The 20,396-nt window shown below is 41.2% G+C and overlaps 1 protein-coding gene across 1 annotated transcript in view; it reads right to left on the bottom strand.

Annotated features, from left to right (window-relative positions):
* The window catches only part of ARMH4 (armadillo like helical domain containing 4), a 98,590-nt gene that overhangs the window by 49,290 nt on the left and 28,904 nt on the right, over window positions 1-20,396 (bottom strand). The window contains exon 5 of the mRNA XM_054567507.1: window positions 11,733-11,990. Coding sequence (XP_054423482.1) covers window positions 11,733-11,990 — 258 coding nt within the window. The remainder of the gene's footprint in view (window positions 1-11,732; window positions 11,991-20,396) is intronic.

The raw sequence follows: 20,396 nt of genomic DNA, 5'->3' as shown, positions 1-20,396 counted from the left end.
AGGTGATGCTATGGCTATTTTTACTCTTTAATAGGAGCTATCAAAGGCCTGATCTCTATTAAGTCACCTAGTTAACTACTTGTAAAATTTTTTAAATGATTGATCACTGTGAAAATACAATCATCTGACCCTCATCTGATCCATATGCTGGATTACAAAGGTAGTTGGCCCAATGTTTCCAAGGTCTGATCATTTCTACAGTGTAGAATCATTTAAAGGTCATTCTAAAATGTTAGATTACTTACCACAAAAAAAGAAATGGCAATTATGTGACATGATGCAGGTGTTAGCTAATAATATGGGGATAATCATTTTGCAATATAAGTGTATCAAATCAACACATTGTATACCTTCAACTTACACAATGTTATATGTCAATTATATCTCAATAAAGCTGAAAAATAAAATGTTAGCTTATGTTCCAGAAAACCTAGCCTCAAAACTCTATCTATGACTTATAACCTGAAGGCATGCTATAATTTGTTCATTACTAAAGAATTTGTAGATGTAAATTTGGGTTAAGTAGAAAGAATCAGAGAAAATTAAGATCGGATGAAGTTCTATCTGCCATGTGACATATAAGCTTAATGTCAGCTACAAGCATCATGGAGAACCCTCGGTACCCGATTACTTACCATTTTTCCCATGAATCATGCTGACTCCTTTGAAAAACCTGACCCCATCACATGTTGCTAACCAGGATAGTTAGATAAGGCACTACTGTTTAACTGGCAGGGTGCAATAAAGCCTCTCCATCCCTCCTCCCATCTGGACTCAACAGTTTCAGGTCCAGAATGGCTATCAGCTGGAAGAGAACCCTTTTTAAGCAACCAACAGTACTCAATGCTGAGTGCTAAAGGCTGTGGGGGTTTGCAGAGTAATAAGCAGCCCTGGCTGGTGTGGCTCAATGGATTGAGCGCCAGCCTGCTAACCAAAGGGTCACTGATTCGATTCCCAGTCAGGGCACATGCCTGGGTTGTGGGCCAGGTCTCTGGTAGGGGGCACATGAGAGGCAACCACACATTGATGTTTCTCTTGCTCTCTTTCTCCCTTCCTTCCCCTCTCTCTAGATAAATAAAATCTTTAATTAAATAAATAAGTAAAATACTTTTTTAAAAAGACAGTATTAAGCAAAATGAGATAGTGCAGTGAACAGAAATTGAGCAATACTGACAATAACTGCTGGAGCAGTTTCCCAAGGAAGAAGTCAGTACAAGTTAGGGTTGCCAGGAAAGGCTTCAGCAAGAGCTGGGTGTGGCAGATGCATTTCTGCAGAAGAGCATGTTCTGGCGACAGGGACTATGGCCCAATGAAGAAGGCACAGGCCATGAACATAGCACCTGGGAAAAACAAAGTGGGAACACTGACCCCAGACAGATCATGGAGATCCTGCAATGTATCCGGAGTATGTGTCTAAAAGAGACAAATACATTTTAAGAAATGATTCCTCTCCATGAACTGTTGAATCCTCAAGGTACCTGACCTAAATCTCTGATTGCTCGTTTTAATATTTAATCCCTCTTTCACTTTTGCTGCATTGTATTTTTTACTTTTCACCACCAGTCCTTGGAATTTCAAAAGCTTTGGCTTCCTGAGGCCAGCTTGAAACATGGGTAGTTCTTGCCAAACATGAAGAACTGACTGCTGCAGTACTGGGGACACACAGCCGGTGCAAAGGGTTTTATTTACCACCCAAGACTGATTTCCCTCCCTCAACACAGGAACATCCCAAGGAGTCTTTGTGCCTCAGGGAATTGGCTCCATGCTCTGCACATACAAAATCGTACAAAATTGTGGCTGCCACTATGCTATAGAGCCACTTTCTACTATTTTATGGATTTCCCCCATTAGCATTTGAACTTAGCCTTGACTTCTCACTCATTTTCTCAAAAGAAAACTTACAGGGAGAAAAAGGGAATTTGCAGTGTTCCATAGCTGACTTGGGAAAAAGTAAATGGTGTGTGTGTATGGGGGGTGAGGAGGGGTGAGAGAGAGAAAGAATATGATCTGAGTTCTGCTTATGTTCTTGAAATTAATGAATTTCTGAAGCCTCAGTTCTGTCTGCCCAAGATTCCTGATACAAAAATCCAACAAATAGCTGAGAAAAATCAGTACATGTCAGTCTTTAAAACACACACAGTTATCCATGCCATCAATCCTTTCCTGGTCCGAAGTTAACATTTCCTGTGCTAAAGGAGCACTAAAGTTTGACTGCAGCCAATATACAGAACTGTGCATCAGAGGTGTCATAAACATCAAAGTGAAAAAAAAAGAAGAAACCCAAAACACAAATTCAAAAGAGTGTATGCACCCTATGTTCAGATTATTGCAGCCTTATTTACAAATAACTAAGATCTGGAAGCAAGTGCCCATCAGGGGATGAGTGGATAAAAAAACTGTGGTGCATTTACCCAATGAAATACTACCCAGCCATAAAAAAGAAAGAAATCTTACCTTTGCAACAGCATGGATGGACATGGAGAATGTTATGCTAAGTGAAATAAGCCCTTCAGAGAAAGACAAATACCATATGACTTCACTTAGATGTGGAATCTAATAAACAAAAGAAGTAGAAACAGACTCATAGATACGGAGAACAGACTGACAGCTGTCAGAGGGGAGGGGAGGTTGGAGGGCTGGGTGGAAAAGGGGAAGGGATTAAGCAAAAAAAAAAAAAAAAGAAGAAGGAAAGAAACATAGTACATTAAAGTGTTTTTAAAGACTTCCGGTCAAGATGGCAGCACAGGTAAACACGGCATGCCCCCTTGCAAACCGCAATCGAAACTACAACTAAAATATAGAACAGACATCATTCAGAACTGTCAGACATCAAGTTGAATGGAGGTCTGACAACTACAGAATTAAAGAAACCACATCCATCCAAACTGCTGGGAGGGATGAAGACACAGAATGGGCTGGTCCCACATCCACATGTGGTGGATAAATATTCAAGAGGGGTATCTCAGGAGTGAGGAGTCCCAGCCCTGCACCAGGCACCCCAGCCCAGGGTTCCAGTGCCAGGCACATAAGCCCCCATAACTTCTGGCTGCAAAAACCAGCAGGGATTGAGTTGGTGGAAGAAACTTCTAGTGTCCCAAGCAGTTCCCCTTAAAGAATCCACACATACTGTTAATCAGACTCACTCCCTCTGATATCCAGCCCCCTGCTAGCAGCTTAAAAAGCAGTAGTGGCATACAGAGGGAAACTGAAGTATCTGGCATCATTGTGAGAGCTAGGGGACAATCTTCTCCCAGGTGGAAAAGCAGGCAGAGGTGATTGTCCCTTTTTAGAACCCTCCACCCACAGAGTCACAGAGCTGGCAGGCAGATGCCATATCTGAGATTCCATCAACATGGCTAACACTGTATACCCCACACTGGAGATCTCCAGAGACTTCAGTCCACCCAACTTATAAGACCACCCAAGCTGCTTTTCCATATGAATGTCTGGTCTTGGCTTCACAACTTCCTAAATCCTCTCCAACAAGCAACAGCCAGCCTCTGTGAGTCCCTAGCCCCCATATCTCTTGCTAAGGGGCAGAAGGCCCAGAACTAGCAGAACTAGCCTAGATTCACTGCTTGGCTTCACCTGGGAATCTCAGGGAAGCCCAACACAAGTAGCAGCCACTCAGATTGCTGTATAGCTCAGGCAGGGTGCCCCAGAGCAAAACACAGATCGAGGCCAACATTGGCCTGCTCCACCCAGGAACCTCCAGGTCCTGGGCACCCGGTGGACAGCTACAGACCCCATCGGAGCACCACCACCCTTCCCCGGCACAGCTGATCCTCTACAGAGAGCAGCGGTTGGTGGTCAGTGGTCACAGCCAAACCTTGTAGCTGACTGGCTTGGGTAAATCCCTCCCATTGACCTGCCAACAGAAATCAAGGCTCAAGTACAAGATGAGGGTGTACTCAGTCCACACAAAAGGCACACCTCTAGGGGAGGCTGTGCCACTGGACCCTGCAGGACACCTACTATGTCAGGCCACTCTATCAAGCCAGGGAGTCACAGCCGCTCTACATAATACACAGAAACAAACACAGGGAGGCTGCTGAAATGAGGAGACAAGGAAATGTGGCCCAAATGAAAGAACAGATCACAACTCCAGAAAAAGAACTAAACAAAATGGAGATAAGAAATCTATTAGATGCAGAATTCAAAACACTGTGTATAAGGATGCTCGAGGAACTTAGCGTAGACCTTAACAACAATAAAAAAGATCCAGTCAAAAACAAAGGATACAATAAGTGAAATAAAGAACAATTTACAGGGAAACAGCAGTAAAATGAATGAAGCAAGAATCAAATCAATTATTTAGAACATAGGAAACCAAAAAAACAACCAATCAGAACAACAAGAAGAAAAAAGAAACCAAAAGAATGAGGCCAGTGTAAGCAGCCTCTGGGACAACTTCAAGCGTTTGAACATTCGCATCATAGGGGTGCCAGAAGGAGAAGAGAAATAGCAAGAAATTGGAAATCTATTTGAAAAAATAATGAAAGAAAACTTCCCTACTTTGGTGAAGAAAATAGACATGCAAGTCCAGGAAGCACAGAGTTCCAAACAAGATGGATGCTAAGAGGCCCACTCCAAGATACATCGTAATCAAAATGCCAAAGGTTAAAGATAAAGAGAGAATCTTAAAAGCAGCAAGAGAAAAGCAGTTAGTTACCTACAGGGGAGTTCCCATAAGACTGATTGGTCTACTCAGCAAAGCTATCATTTAGAATCGAAGGGCATATAAAGAACTTTCCAGTCAAGAAAAAACGAAAGAATTTCATCATCACTAAGCCATTATTATATGAAATGTTAAAGGGACTTATATAAGAAAAAGAAGAAGATCAAAACTATGAACAATAAAATGGCAATAAATACATACGTATCAACAATCAAATCTAAGAAACAAATTAAGCAAACAAGAACAGAGACAGAATCATGGATATAGAGAAGGTTTTGGTGGTTGCCAGATGGGATCGAGATGGGGTGGAATGGGTGAAGAGGTGAGGGAGTTAAGAAGTACAAGGTAGTTACAGAATAGCCATGGGGATGTAAAGTGCAGTGTAGGAAATGGAGTAGCAGAAGAACTTCCACGCAAGACTCATGGACATGAAAAATGGTGGGGGCACTGCCTGAGGGAGTGGGGGGTGCTGGGTGGAGGGGGAGCAAAGGGGGAAAAACTGAGACAACTGTAATAGCATAATCAATAAAACCTAATATAAAAATAAAGGTTTTTAGACTAGCACCTGATTTCGTTTAGTCACGGCCAGCTCTCTTTTTGTCTTTTGGTTCATATAAATTTCTTTATTTGTGGTCCTCGGTACACACCTGCAAGCACTGTTGGAAATGAGCAGCAGGAAGGAAGTCTATTTATTTTTATGTGTTTAACCTATTTATAACCTACTTCTTGATATAGAGGATTAAGGCTTCTGACAAAAATACTGAAAATATAACAGGATCAAAATCTTTCACCACAGGCATAGGACTGATTTTTCTCCCTTAGAAAGTCCTAGCTACTACTAATCTGCAAGCAAGCAACAGCTCAAATGAAAGATCTATGAAGAAATAATATCTCGGACTTGGAAAGCCTCTTCCTCTGCAGACCTAATTTCCCTTATGCACTCATCCTCATGAGGCAAGGAGAGGCAAGGACCACATTCTCTCATTTAAACTCTGGTACCAGGGTGTTTGGCCTATATGAAAAAGGATGTCTGCACCCAAGTCTTCTGCTCCTCCTGTCTAGGAAAAATAATTCAATTCTTTCCAAAGGAAAACAGCGCCTCTAGTGTAGTAGTATCATGCAAGATTCCCAAAGAAAAAGTACACGGCATTATCCTCAAATCCAGAAACCCCGGGTACCCTCTAGGGACCAGAAGGAATCCCACCCAGGTAACTGGAAAATGTCCACTCATACAGGGAGCGGCTCAGTCATCCCAGATGCAGGAGTCCGGGTACAAATGTCCACGGCCAGGTTTGGAAGTGTGTAGTGTGAGTGAAGGCTTTCTGGGAAAGCTAAAGCATGTATATTGACTTTAAATTTCATCTCTATGTGACTATAAAAAGCTACTTTTTTTAAGACACATTAACCCACACAAAAGATCGTGAAAAGCAATGTAAATCTTTGCTATTGGGGATTCCATTCATAGAAGATATAAACACTTTTTTTAAGATTTTATTTATTTATTTTTAGAGAGAGGAAGGGAGGGAGAAAGAGTGAGAGAGAAACATCAATGTGTGGTTGCCTCTCGCAAGCCCCTCTTTGGGGACCTGGGCTGCAACCCAGGCATGTCCCCTGACTGGGAATCAAACTGGCAACCATTTGATTCGCAGGCTGGCACTCAATCCACTGAGCCACACCAGCCAGGGCAAATGCCTCCTAAAATTCTCTATCTCCACATCTCCCCACCCCCACATAAACAAAAGAAGCTGCCTCACTCCAAGGGAACAACTAATGGATTCAGCCTAGGACAGTTGTCCTCTAGGGTAGAACCCAAGCGTCAATTTTTTTATAGCTCTCTAGGTGATTCCAATGTGCCACCAAGACTGAGAGCCACTGGTCTGGAGCCTTTGGCCAATCTGCCTCTCACTTTCTCTGGGTACACTGTATTGGGATCCATTCGCCCCTCTCCTTCTATACATTTATGCATAATTAATTACATTAGCCCAGTAGCTTCCTGAACAACCTATTAATCCATAACTTAATATGTTACACATCAAAATACACTGACATTTGTTGCAATGAAGAGTTCTTTGAAATCTCACACTTGCCACTATCTCTGTGGAACATCTTTTTTTTTTTTGCTTTTGTTTTTGTTTTTTTTGTTTTTTGTTTTTGCTGCCACAGCCCATGTTGCACTATATTTAAGTGTTCAGTCTTAGCTACATGGTAAGGGTTTGAAACAACTAAGAAGAAGGAGAAGGAGGAGGAGGAGGAGGAGGAGAAGAGCTGACACATTTTAGAGCTAACAGTCTAACTTTCTCAGTCAAGTGCTCAGTTGCTGTAAGGTCTGACCACCACACCGTTTGCCTGCAATTTACCCCACTTTCCTACCAATTCAAAAGCACATTTCTCTGTGTTCCTCTCTTTAATCTTAAAATAATGCTAAATCACCAGCTAATGAACCTGATAAATTAATAATAATAAATAATAATAACTAAATTATATCTTAATGTATTATTAGCAGATCTGTATGTTTCTAAGGCCTTCTCAAGGTACATTACCTCAATCCAAAGGAAGGCTCTAATGCTGAGAAGCAGTCACCATGTTAAGGCAAGAAGGGTAATATAAATTAAGAGGTTGGGCAAAGCACCCCTGAAGACACACCTAAGAGATGGCTGTGCGCTCAAAACGATCCCTGGTTGTGATGATTCGGTTCCCTCCTGTGGAATTGCTCCGCCCCAACCTCACATCTGTGGACCACTCTCTGCCCCATGGTAATTTATCTCTGTATAAGCCAGCTTCACAGTATGTCCACAACATACAACACACACTTGGTAGGTACTCAATGAATGTGTGATAAAACAAAGAAAAAAGATACAGGGGTGCGCTTCATTCTTTTTCTTTCCACAAACATCTTTAGACCATTAATTGAATATTTGTTAGGTTTTTTAAAGACCTCAGAGAAAAATATTTCACTTCCTAAATTAAGACCCCATTCCAATATTAGATGCAGGCTTTTGAAAAAGAGAAAAGACAGTTATAATAATTCTGCACTTAACTAATTAATGGCTTTTGGAAAACTTGTTCACTCAGAGTATCGAACTACAAAGTGTCCGAATGTGGTCTCTTCCTGAGGAAGAAAAGGGAACAATGCCATCCTCAGGCCCTCATCCAGAGCTCATGAACTCAAAACTTACATAAAATAAAAATATCAATTTCACAAGATTGTTCACGAGATTCCTAGAGGATAGAGGAGACATCAATAAGTATTAGCTATAAGAGAAAGCAGAAAAATGCAGAAATCATGGGTGACAGGCACACTGATTGAAACCCACCCCCTCCCTTCCACCAGTCATGTGATCAAATTCCCCTTGTCAACATTTGTTTAGAAATGACCTAATGTCATTTCAGTGTGACCTATTCCTGGCCAATGAGAAGCAAGAAGTATTCTACTGAGGGATTCTTAGGAAGGTCTCCTCTCTCTTAAGAAAGAAACAGTGAAGAGACAGTGATAGTCTTCTTTCCCTGGGCAATGTCTTGTCTGGGCGTGACATCGCTGCTACAGGGTGGGGCAAAAGTAGGTTTACAGTTGTGAGTACAGGAAACACAGAGGTTATTCTTGTATTAGTATTTATTAATTAGCATTACTTTCCATATGAACAACTGTAAACCTACTATTGCCCACCCTGTATAAAGAGGCCCGCCTGTGGGCAAAGTTAGCACACCAGGAAAGACAGTGAGGGCGCTCTATCTCTGGACTTCTTGTTTTGAGAGAAAATATTATTTCCTTACTCTTTAAACCAATTTAAGTTAAGGTTTCTGCTACTTAAGGTTTCTGCTCAAGGCATCCTAACAGTTATAGAATACCAAAAAGGAAAGAATCTCCAGGTATTAATTACATTGGAAATCTTTAAACAGTAAAATGGATATGTTGACTCAGCTTTGGTCATATTGATTTTATACTTCAAAAAAGATAGTTGTGCGATTTATCATAGTAACAGGATAAGAAGTGGTAAGGGGTCAAGTATATGCTCTTTGTACAGGTTCCTGCCAATAATCCGAAAATGAACTTATTAGATCAGAAAAGAAATTGATTCTGCATATATGAATAAAGAGCTTTTTGTACGGTACTGGCATTTTACCAATCAATCAATCCACCTCACCCATAACATGGAACTTCCACTCCTGATAAGACAGTTCATTCCACAGTCAAGAAAATGAGCTCTCTCTTTATAAAGCTTCAGAGGCAATGTGTGTATATGACAATGAGAATTTCAGTCCATGAATCTACCACTTTGCCTTAGAAAGTCATCTAAGTTTTCTGCTCTTCAGAGGAAACAAGACTATAATCTATTCAAAGAGTTTGCACTATTTTTAGCCAATTGCAGCTACCCACTTCAATCTGTTCATTCTTCAGTTTATATGAATGTTAGCATTTGCTTTAGAAAACTATTCATATTGTAAAAAAAATGTGATAATCTATAAAAATAACCCACTTAAAAATAGGAATAAAGAAGATGACCAATTAAAGTGTTATTATACTAAAGGTTTACTTTTTAAAGGATCTCAATGCTTCCATTTTTAATTCGTTAAGGAAAAACTACTTAATTTTAAAATGTTCACACTCTGACTATAGCTGCCATGCAACTCTACTCTCTAAAATGATGCTGCTTATGAAATACTCATTGAAGCTGTATTCGTTTCTTATTCCTACTGTAACAAATTACCACAAACTTAGTGGCTCAAAATGACAAATTCATTGTCTTACAGTTCTGCAGGTCAAAATATGAAACAAGTCTTGAGGTGCTGAAATGAAGGTGTCAGCAGGGTTGTGTTCCTTCTAGAGGCTCAAGAGGGGGATCCACCTCCTGCCTTTTCCAGTTTCTGGAGGTTGCCAGCATTCCTTGACCTGTCTGTCTGTCTGACCTCTGCCTATCATCACATTCCCTTCTGTGACTCTGACCTTCCTACCTCCCCCTTCTAAGGACACTTGTGATTATTCCAGGCTTATCCAGATCATCCAGGATAAAGTCCCCATCTGAAGATCCTTAACTTAATCATATCAGCAAAGTCCCTTTTGCCACGTAAGGTAAACAAAGTAACTGATTCCAAGGACTAGGATATAGACATCTTTGGAGAGCTGTTCTACCTACCACAAAATTAATCACAAACAGGGGAGGTTTTCCTTTATTTCATCTACTCTGAGAGTATTTAGGAAACTGTATCAATTAATATTGATCCAGAAGTTGTTACTGGTTTTGACTTATGAGGAGATAACCTTGACACTCCAAGGAAAAGTTGATGAGCTAATAAAATTTCAGTCCCAAAGACTACTTAAACACAGTCTTCCCACAATGGGAAAAAGAACAGCTTGAAAGATTTGTTCCTTGTTTTGGTTCCCAGAAAACCCACGATGCTAAAGTCATGTGAGGAAAAAAATGATTTTTTCAGGAAAAGAAGCAACATTAAAAGGTAAGAGACATTTAGAGAAATGGTAAATTATTATAATAAGAACAAATCTGATATAAAACAAATGCATTTGCCAACCCATCCGTATGTGCCATGCTCTTCCATCCATCCAATGCCTTTGTGTATATTCCTTCTTTGGCCTCCTTCCTCTGCGAGCTGTCTCCTATCTATATGTGCTACAAGTGACAGCTCTGCATACTCCAAGCTAATATAAATAAGCCTCTTCTGCATTTCTGCTCTGCCCTCTTACAGCCTACGTTTAGTATAGAAACCCTCCCTGCTCTGAAGCCTTTATGACATGGGTTCGGCTCTAACCAAGAAAAGGCACTGCCTTGTGTTTCCCTCTGCTCCAAATGCCATGCAAAGTTCCAGGAACATAGTAGGTGCTCAGTTGGTCTGTTAGAAAAATTAATTAACCAAATCTAAAAGACAGTTCATCAAAGACTTCTGTAAAGGAGAAAAGATGGCTTTAAACATTCTCATGCACGTTTCTTTAGTTCTAAAGTTATCAAAAGGGTTCTTCCTTAGATTGCAAACCTTTAAAGGTTTTACCAACTCCTGTGTGAGCTTAAAGAAAAGAGCTTGGTTTAAACTACCCAGTCATGTGATAAACAGACACTATGATGCTCCCATTCCACGCTCAGTTTAATGCCCTCACCCTGTCTCACCACTCATCTAAAAGAGAGTTTTCATGGGAGAAGAGGAGAGCAATCTTTAAGAAATCCGATGTAACAGGATTGTAAATTCAAAGTTTCAACCAGACACCAAGACACACGAGTATGACGTTCCAGACTGACGTCCCAGACCAACACCCACATTTTCAATGAAATCCCCCAAAGCCAATTATATGACTCTTAAATCTAATTGCTGCTACACTGAAGATTATAAATGCACCTACCTGTTAAAGACCAAGAGAATTTCAGAGAGAGGGGTTTCTTTTGAGACTATGTCACTTGACCTCAGGTCAAGAGAGTGAGGCCTCCCAGAATCACCTGAAGCTTAATAGTGTCTCTTCAAAAAAGCCAAGCAGAGACAGACCGGGGGCTTCCCTGCTGACAGGGAAGCCGGGGTCAGCCCGCACCCACGGAGTCCCTCGTGGGAAATGCGGGCCAAGCACCAGGGAGAGTAAGCATAGGGTTGTCTGGACGCTGACTGGTAAAATGGGACCGCGTTTGACAATGGAACACAACCAACCGCAAGAGTGAACAGACAAGCCATCGGACTAGAATCTCCCCTGGGGAGTAAATTCAAAAAATACATTCGTTTTCTGACTCCAGACCACTCACTGCTTGTTACGTGTACTCGTTACACACATTTCCTCCCCGTTTGAGGGTCTTCCCAAAGCCTTGTCCTCCAGCTGGGAAGGAAAGACAGAATTCTCTCCGAAGTTTAGGTAACCATGCTCCCAGTGGGCAACTGGAGACTAGGGCCTGCTTATTTAAGAGCATTCAATACAAACATATTGAAGAAAAAACTGATCATTTTCTCCCAAATGAAGCATCCATAAACAGAAACAGAAAATCCATTTTGCTCCATAATCAATGTCACCTTAGAAAAGTAAAAGGCAGGGAGGGAGGAGGGACAGGGAAACACCCATGACTCTTACCCAGGCCCTGATTCTGCTGTTCCCACTCAATGGTGTCTGGCACCTGGTAGGTGGCTCCCTCCAGAAGGTCCACATTTTCCGGCTCTAAGCCAGGCTCCTGGGATGTGACGCCAGGTAGGGTAAAGCCACGCAGCTCAGTGTCACCATCCAAGCTTTCATCCAGGGAGTCTGCATCTTTATCTTCTTCATCTTCCTCCTCATCTTCCTCTTCTTCATCTTCCTCCTCCTCGTCCTCTTCATCCTCATCTTCTTCTCCCTCTGGACAAAAAGAAATCAATGAGAAACATGAAGAAATACAGTGACTGCAACAAAATCCTATAAAATGAACCAAACACTACAAAATAATCATACTTAGCCACTTCAAACAAATTTGATAGCCAAGTTCGGCAATGTGAGTTTTGTGGAATTTTGTGCCCATAACTTTTTTAAAATTTTTTATTTAGTTTACGGGGTGACATTGGTTAACAAAGTCATATAAGTTTCAGGCATACGATTCTATAATACGTCATCTGTATATCGTACTGTGTGTTCACTACCCAAAGCCAAGTCTCTGTCCATCACCATTCGTCCCCCCACTTTACCCTCTTCTACCTGCCCCCAGACCCCCTTCCCTCTGGTAATCATCATACTGTGAGGAGTTATTTTTTGTTTAATCCCTTCACCTTTTTCACCCAGCCCCGCAATCCCGTCCCCTCTGACAGCTGTCAGTCTGTACTCTGTATCTATGAGTCTGTTTCTATTTTGTTAGTTTATTTTATTCGAGTCCACATATAGGTGAAATCATATAGTATTTGTCTTTCTCTCACTGGCTTATTCCACTTAGCACAATGCTCTCCAGGTCCACCCATGCTTTTGCAAAGGGTAAGATTTCCTTCTCTTTTACAGCTGCATAGTATCCATTGTGTAAATGTACCACAGCTTTTTTATCCACTCATCTACTGATATATGCCCATCATTCGCCTACATTTTAAACTTTTAAAATCACAGTGATGTCAGATAATTATTATGTATCATGCTTATTTGGAGTCAAAGTTCATATAATATGATTTTTTCTTAGTTGTCTTTATATTTACAAGGGTGGGAAACAACCCCTTCCTGTTTTCTGGAGGTCATTAAAGAGTTACCCATTGGAAAGCACACTGAATTGGGAACAGAATTTAAAGGGAGGGTCCCAATCCCTTTATATCTTCTAACGCTAACCAAGAGAATTCATTATGGTGGCACAATTTTCTTTTCATTCTTCTGCATCAGTGAGCAGAACTCACAGCCATGATAAGTGAGAGGTACATAAATCCACTCCTGAAACTTCTGTTTACAGAGGAGTCACCCAAGAAACTGGAAACAATTACCTGAACATTCTAGTCCAACTTGAAAGGGAATTTGGAAATGGGATATTGATTAAGGACACTCAGAAAAGCAACACGGTTGCTTTTTGTTACTGTCATCACAAAAGTTAAATTCACAATTTGCAATTTTCAATGCTTCAAGTGGAGTAGGTTTAGGGAACATAGATCCCCCTTTTAATTTTGTTTCAACAATTTTAGTTTTCTAGGAATACTCTGAGGCACACCCTCACCACAGAGGGACCTCTGCAGCCACTGAGGCATCCCGAGACCCTCCTTTGCTGCTTTGAGACAATTCTCCACATGTATCCCTTTCCATCAACCATGCACAAGGTATTTTTTTTTAACTTTTAAAAAAGTATTACATCTAATCTTTTTCATTCCTATCCTGTTAACTTTGTAGGACTAACACCTGCCACTATTCCAAAAATTCAACAAATATTTATCAAGCACCTAGTTCCACATGGTTGGGATAGAGCAATAGTGTCTCTGCCTTCATGGAGCTGATAGGCCACTCACAGCAACAAATGAAAAACAGACAGATACATGTATGACACGAATTACACTCCGATTAAAACTAGCAAACAGAGAGAAAATGCCAGATGCTGCTATTTTAGGTGGGGAACTCAAGGAAAGCTTTTGTGATCAGGGAACGTTTGAACAGAAATCATACCAGAATAATGAATTCTCTTGTTTAATTTGGGTTCATTTAGGAAGAGCATTCCCAGCAGAGGGAAACACAGGCAACAGAGAGGATAAAAGCCTTGAGGCAGATTGTTGTAATCAAAGAATGGGAAAGCGAGGGTTGGGGGTGAGGGCGGGGGTAGGGGTGGCCGGCAGGGAGGGACAGACAGAGTCTTAGGAAATGAGGAAGAAGAGATAGGCAGAGGCCCGATCTGACATATTTATAATAAATGATTCTGGCTGCAGGGTGCAGAACAGGCTGTAAGACAACAAGAGACAAAATAGGGAGACCCATTCAGAGGCTGTTTCAAAACTTAGGGGACAGAGGATGGTGCTGTGGGGAGGGTGTCGTCCTGGATGTGGGGGGAGCTGGTCTGATCCGGGATGTAATATGAAAGTACAGCCCTGATGATAAATTTTCCTGTGGAATGTGGGAGGAAGATCGCACTTTACCAAAAACGGGACTAAGGGATTAAGAGCAAAATCAAGGATTTTACTTGAGACAATACTTGTGTGATGGCTTTGCCTACAACATTCCAATGAAAGTATTGGAAGCCTAAGGGAGGTCAAAGCTACAGATAAAAATCTAGGAGTCATCAACTTATAAGTAATGTTTAAAGCCTTAAGACCGGCTGAGATCCCCAAGAGGATGAGTGTTGGGAGAAAGGGAAGAGGTCCAGCAGGAGCCTGGGCAATCCAGTATTTAGGAGTTGGCCAGTAGAGGGAGATGCAGCAAAGGAGACGGAAGGGACCGCTGCGGGGGGCGGGGAGGGGGGGCGACAGAACCAAGGCCCGCGGTGCTGCCCGGGAAGCCAAGTGAACAAAACAGCTCTGAGGGGCTGAGTGAGAAACTGAGAATGTCCATCTGGCTTGGACATGACCTCTGCCTTTGACCTTTTGGAGGACATTAGTGACCTTGACAAACGTTGTTTCCATGAAATGGTAGGGACAAAAGAAGTCCTGGAATGGTTGAAAAGAAAATGAGAAAATGAAGTTAGTAGACACAGCAAATATAACTCTTACAAGAAATTCAAAAAAGGGGGGGCCACTTGGGGTCAGCTGAAGGGAGATATGAGGTCACGGGTAGATTCTTAAAATAGAAGATAGTATTAAGTTGACAAAAAGATCTGGTAGGGAGGAGGAACCTGATGATGCAGGGAGAGGGGAGACAGCTGCAGGAGGAATGTCCTGAGACGAGAGGTATCCCTCAGCAGTTACACCGGCGGCCCCAGGGCCACACACACTGGCCACAGCCGGGCATTTTGGAAAGGGCACTAAATTTGGTGTGCCCCCGCTGCCTCTTCTGTAAAACTGGTGTGATTCCTACCTCACAGGGCTGTTGTAAGGATTTCATTAGTTAGTATACAAGGTATTTAGAACTAAGCCTTGCACACAGTGGCCACTCCGCAAGGTTGGCTGCTTTGCTCCCACTGCACGGGACGGAGCTAGCGCGCGGGCTGCGGCAGGCGCCTCCTCCCTGCCGCGGGCGCGGGTGCGCGTGGGCGGGGGAGGGGTAGATTTGGTGATGGCAGAATGTGAAAGTTATCTTCCCATTTCTTTTATTTTCTCCGTCAAATTTTTTAAAAAGCTGAAAAAGGAAAGAGAAATGTTGGTGATTTTAGACAAGAGGAGAAAGCGTGAGTCATTTTGAAACAGGGGCGAGCAAATTCTCCGGCAACAGGCGACAGCCCCAGGGCCCCCTCGGGCTGTGACAGCGTAAGTGTGAAGTGAGGCAGGTTAAGGTGCTTGTGCGTTTTTCTCCAGCCACATTCAGCTGCTTGGGTGCAGGCGCGGGTGGACGGGTGGAGTGAGCAGAGAGATTTTAACCAGTGGCAAATTTTGCCAAAAGCGCTCACCTGGGGAGGGGTTGGGAACAGGGGTAGTTGACTGAGCGTGAAGCTAATGATTATAAAGATGGACCAGGAAACAGGTACAAGCTCTCGGCAACAAGAAAATAAGAATGGGGATCTAATGTACAACATGGTGACTATAGTCAGCAATACTGTATTATGTACTTGAAAGCTCTTAGGAGGGTATATCTTAAATGTTATTAGCACAAAAAAGTAATAGCGTGAAGGGATGGAAGCTAACTAACCTTACTGTGGTGATCATTTTGCAATATAAACATGTATCAAATCATCACATTGTACACCGTAAAATTACACGTTATATGCAAATATCTCAATAAAGCTAGAGGAGAAAACCGATGGACAGGGGATTCTTCTTAAAGAGAAGTTTAGTAGGACGTTGGATAGAGAAAAAGTAATGGGGTCATTGGATTAGAGAGCAAGTTATCATCAAGACTATTTCATGGGTTTGCTGACCTCCCTCCTATGGACAAAAATTGGTCATAGGCTTTAAAAAATTACTTGTAAAGCATTAAAAAATCATTTTTAGTGACCTGTCCTCTCCACAAACCCAAGAGGGCTGTACTTGACAGAGTAATTGTGACAACATGATGCGGATTCCCTGGGAATGCAAAGGCAGAGCCAGAGCTCCGCGGCCTGAGCCTTCAGCCCTCGTCACTCACCCGCTGTCTTTCGACCACTATCACCCCCATAGGCTACTCCTACTTTGTCCTCAGTGTGTTAGGCTAATTCCTTCTCTTCAAAGTACAGAGCTTTATGATCTGGCAATCCCACTTCTGGGTATATATCCAAAGGCAACGAAATCTTTATCCCAAAGACATAGCTGAACTCCCATGTTCATAGCAGCATTATTCACAATAGCCAAGGTATGGAAACAGGCTAAGTGTCCCTCAATAGATGAATATATATTCATGTCTATATCCCATATATCTGTATATAATGTATATACAGATATATGATGAAATATTATTCAGTCTTTTAAAAAAAGGAAATTCTGTCATTTGCAACATGGATGAACCTGGAAGAAAGCGTTATGCTAAGTAAAGTAAGTCAGGCAGCGAAAGAAAAATACCAAATGATGTCACTTATATATGGAATTTTTTTAAAAGTCTAACTCATAGAAACAGAGTAGAAAAGTGATTGCCAGGGAGCAGGGTGTGAGGCTGGTAAAAGCATAGAAACGTTCAGCTCTGAAATGAGTAAGGTCTGAGGACCTAATGTAAAACACAGTGACTGCAGTTGATAACACTGTATTGTAGAATTGAAATGTGCTGAGAACAGGACTTAAATGTTCTCACAAAATAAAAGGGAAATATGTGAGGTGATGAATGTGTTAATAAATGCAATGGTCAAAATTCAGAATGTATGCACGTGTCAAACCACTACTATGTGCACTTTAAATATCTTACAATTTTAATTGTCGATTATAGCTCAATAAAGCTGGGGGAAAAATAAAGTTCAGAGTTAATAAAAATAATGCAAGGGACCTCAAGAGTCATTTTACTCCATCCTTCTGCATCCCAAAGAGAGGGCTGCATCTAAGCAAATCTAGGCCAGCACAAGCTTGCTTACCTTCATGATGTGATTTGGAGGATATTGCTTAAGTCAACATGTGTCCTGTGTCATAATCTCTCCCACACTCACCTGCCACGGTAGAGCCTTCCTTCTCCTTCTCCTGTCCTGAAATGCCTGACATGAGATGCCTAAATCCAAGTCAGACAATAAAACCAGGGAATACTCTCTCTAGAAACACCCTATCAAAAGGGCCCTGATTGACAGCTGCTTCCTAACCCATAACTATACTTTGTACTTAAATGGGGCTCTTCTTCTAAGAAACTCAAAGTGCTTTGTAGGCATTATCTGCCTAACTTACATTGCTAGCTAAGCAGACAGCACGTTTACGAGCTCTGTTTCACTTACAGCCTCCTTAGCTGGTGCTATAACTGCACTGCGTGCTCAAGTATGACGTCAAACTGGTTTGTTAAACCTGGAATTTTTGACTCTCTAGATCAGGGCTGTTTTCTTTTTTATTGCAAACATCTCTGCCTAAAGTTACCAAAACCAAGAGTTTTAATTTTGTTCAGGTCCAGGAACATTGGTTAACTCTCAACAGAATCAATAGGAGATATGGGAGAAAATTTGCCCTGTGATCCCAGCCTGAGTAATCTGACTCTGCTACAAAGCCCAGCTGCCATTTAATAGGCAGGTCCCACCAAAAATGCTCCATTTTTCTCTTTCCATTTTTAACACAGTCTAGATATTTTTAGATTTCCAGAAGACAGACACATAGTTAGCATTCCCATAGTATTACTGATGAGTCAAAGGGGAACCGCTGGTTGAAACCATGTCATCTCAACAATGGCAGCTGAAGCCCAGCAGGAATACTGGTTCCCCAACATAACCTGTCTATTCTGTCCTTGACAAGAAGGACCTCACCTACTTTCTGTCCCTTTAGAATGGCAATGATTAATTTGAATCCTTGTCTTTTGCCTGTTCATTCGCTAGTTCTAAGTGTCAAACCTCTCTTTTAAGTGGCTCCTTTCTTTCCCTGACAAAGTCTCAAATTAAATTTAAGGTAAATAAACTAGAGCACAGGAAGAAGAGGAAGGGTAGCATGAAAAGAGACTGGGTGGGGCAGAGGCGGAGCATGCACTGGTCTCTCTCCCACCGTCCCTCTAAAGGGAATGACACAGCCCGGTGGCACAGTTCTAAAAGAAGAAGGGTTTGTTGGCATGTATTTTCCAGGGAACCCTATAGAGCAGTACCTTGGTACTGGTTGTTAATTCGTTCTGGAACTCGTGATGAGTTCCGAAACTGAAGAGTACCAAATGACGAAGCATTTTCTCTTTTGGGGCAGCATCTGGCTCATACAAGTCCCAGTAAGTGTGACGAGTTCCGAAACATTTTTTTCTCATCAAAATGCGACAATACGGTTTGACGAGTTCTGAAGCCGACGAGTACCGAGGTATGACCGTACCAATATAACAAAAAGCCACTGAAGCAAAAACTGTTTCCACACATGAACAGTGACTGAAGTACTAGAAATGGCACTGTTTTCATTTTCCAGATTTTTTTAAACTTGTGCATCAAATTGGACACAAGACTTAAATGCCCGAAAAGAAATAATTAAACCTGTTTTGAGGCCATGAAGCGATTCTCCAGCAGATGGCTCTCTGGGATCATAAGGGGTGGAGGAATCCCTGAAGTGTGCTGAACGCAAAGCTCAGCAACACACAACGGTAAGCCGACTTAGAGTTTACAGACTTTTCCCACATTTCTAAAATCTTAAGTATTCCTGCCAGCTAAGTGCTTTTACATTTTTACCATGTAATATTCTATATATACAAAAGAAGAGATATACAACATTTATGCTATTAAGCTTAATACTGAAAAGAATCCGAGGGAACTCACCATTTAACTAAAGAATCAGAATATTACTAACACTATTGCATGTATTTGCATATTCCTCTATCATCTTAACTAACTTCTTCCTTTTGGTGCCATGAAAAATTACTGGATGTTATTTTCCAGGACTTTTTTTCTCTTGGATTTATGGTTTTAAGTTTCACACATCTTGTACAAAGCACTGGTTTGTTTATTACACACTGATTTATGGTATTCCATTATGCAAATGTATCGCTATTTATTTATCCTCATGTCAATAAACATTTAGGTATCCAGTTGTCATTTTTTTCCCTATTATGCATAACGCTGCCACGAACTCTTATAGATGATCTTTAAACTGTTTCTACTCAAGGGTTTCTCTAGGGTGTGTTTCTAAAAAGGTAATTGCTAGGTCAAGTGTTCAATGAGCTAAATAATGTCTCGATAAATTTCCTTAGTTCCACATCCTCACCAGCATCTGGTGTTGTCAAACATTATTTTTTTTAATTCAGTGTATATAAAATATGTCACCTTAGATGTAATTTGCATTTCCCTAATTATTTATGAGGTTGTATATCTTAATCATGTTTGTGTATCTCAGTAAAATGCCTATTCATATGTTTGCTCCTTTTACTTTTGGGCTGTCTGTCATTTCCTATTGATTTTTTTTGTGGGGGAGTTCTTTCTATTCTAGACACTGATCCTTTATCAAATATCCTTGATTACAAGTATCTTCTGTAGTTTTAAAAGTTGTACTTTCACTACCTTTCTCATATCTTTTTATAGGTTTCTAGTTTTAATATAGCTGAATTATCAATATTTTCTTTTCTGGTTAGCAATTTTGTGTCAGAAATGTTTACATTTTTCTGTATCATTATTTCAGAAAGACACTACACTTTTTCTCCAATTTTTAAGTTTCACCTTCACATCTGTTTTTAAGCCACACGGAATTGATCTTTGCGTATCATGTTACCTTCACTCTGATTTTATTTCTTTCCACATGGACAACCAATTTTCCCAGACTACTATGATAAAAATCTGCTTTTCCCTCTGCCCTGCACTGCCATCTCCGTCATATACCAAGACACCCACAAGAGTATGCCTGCCTCTGTGCTCTCTGTTCTGTTCACTCGTCATTTTAATTCTTTCTGTCCGTGACCACACAGTCTGAACATACACAGAAAGAGCGAGAGCTTTATAATTGTTAATATCTTGTAGGGTAAGTGTCTGCCCTCCAAGTCATCGTTCTGTAGCAGTGCACTGGCTATTTGGACAGCTTTTGCTCTTCCATACAAATACAAAAAGTTAGTCCATTTGTTATTAATTAATGAAATGGAAAAATAATAAAATCTTTTTATTGTCTCATTCTTTCTATTTTCTTTGGG

Source organism: Pteronotus mesoamericanus, unplaced genomic scaffold, assembly GCF_021234165.1.
Source record: "Pteronotus mesoamericanus isolate MK-2021 breed Mesoamerican mustached bat unplaced genomic scaffold, CSHL_Meso_final contig_182, whole genome shotgun sequence".
NCBI classification, from domain to species: Eukaryota; Metazoa; Chordata; class Mammalia; order Chiroptera; family Mormoopidae; genus Pteronotus; species Pteronotus mesoamericanus.
This window is presented reverse-complemented; position numbering and strand designations above follow the sequence as displayed.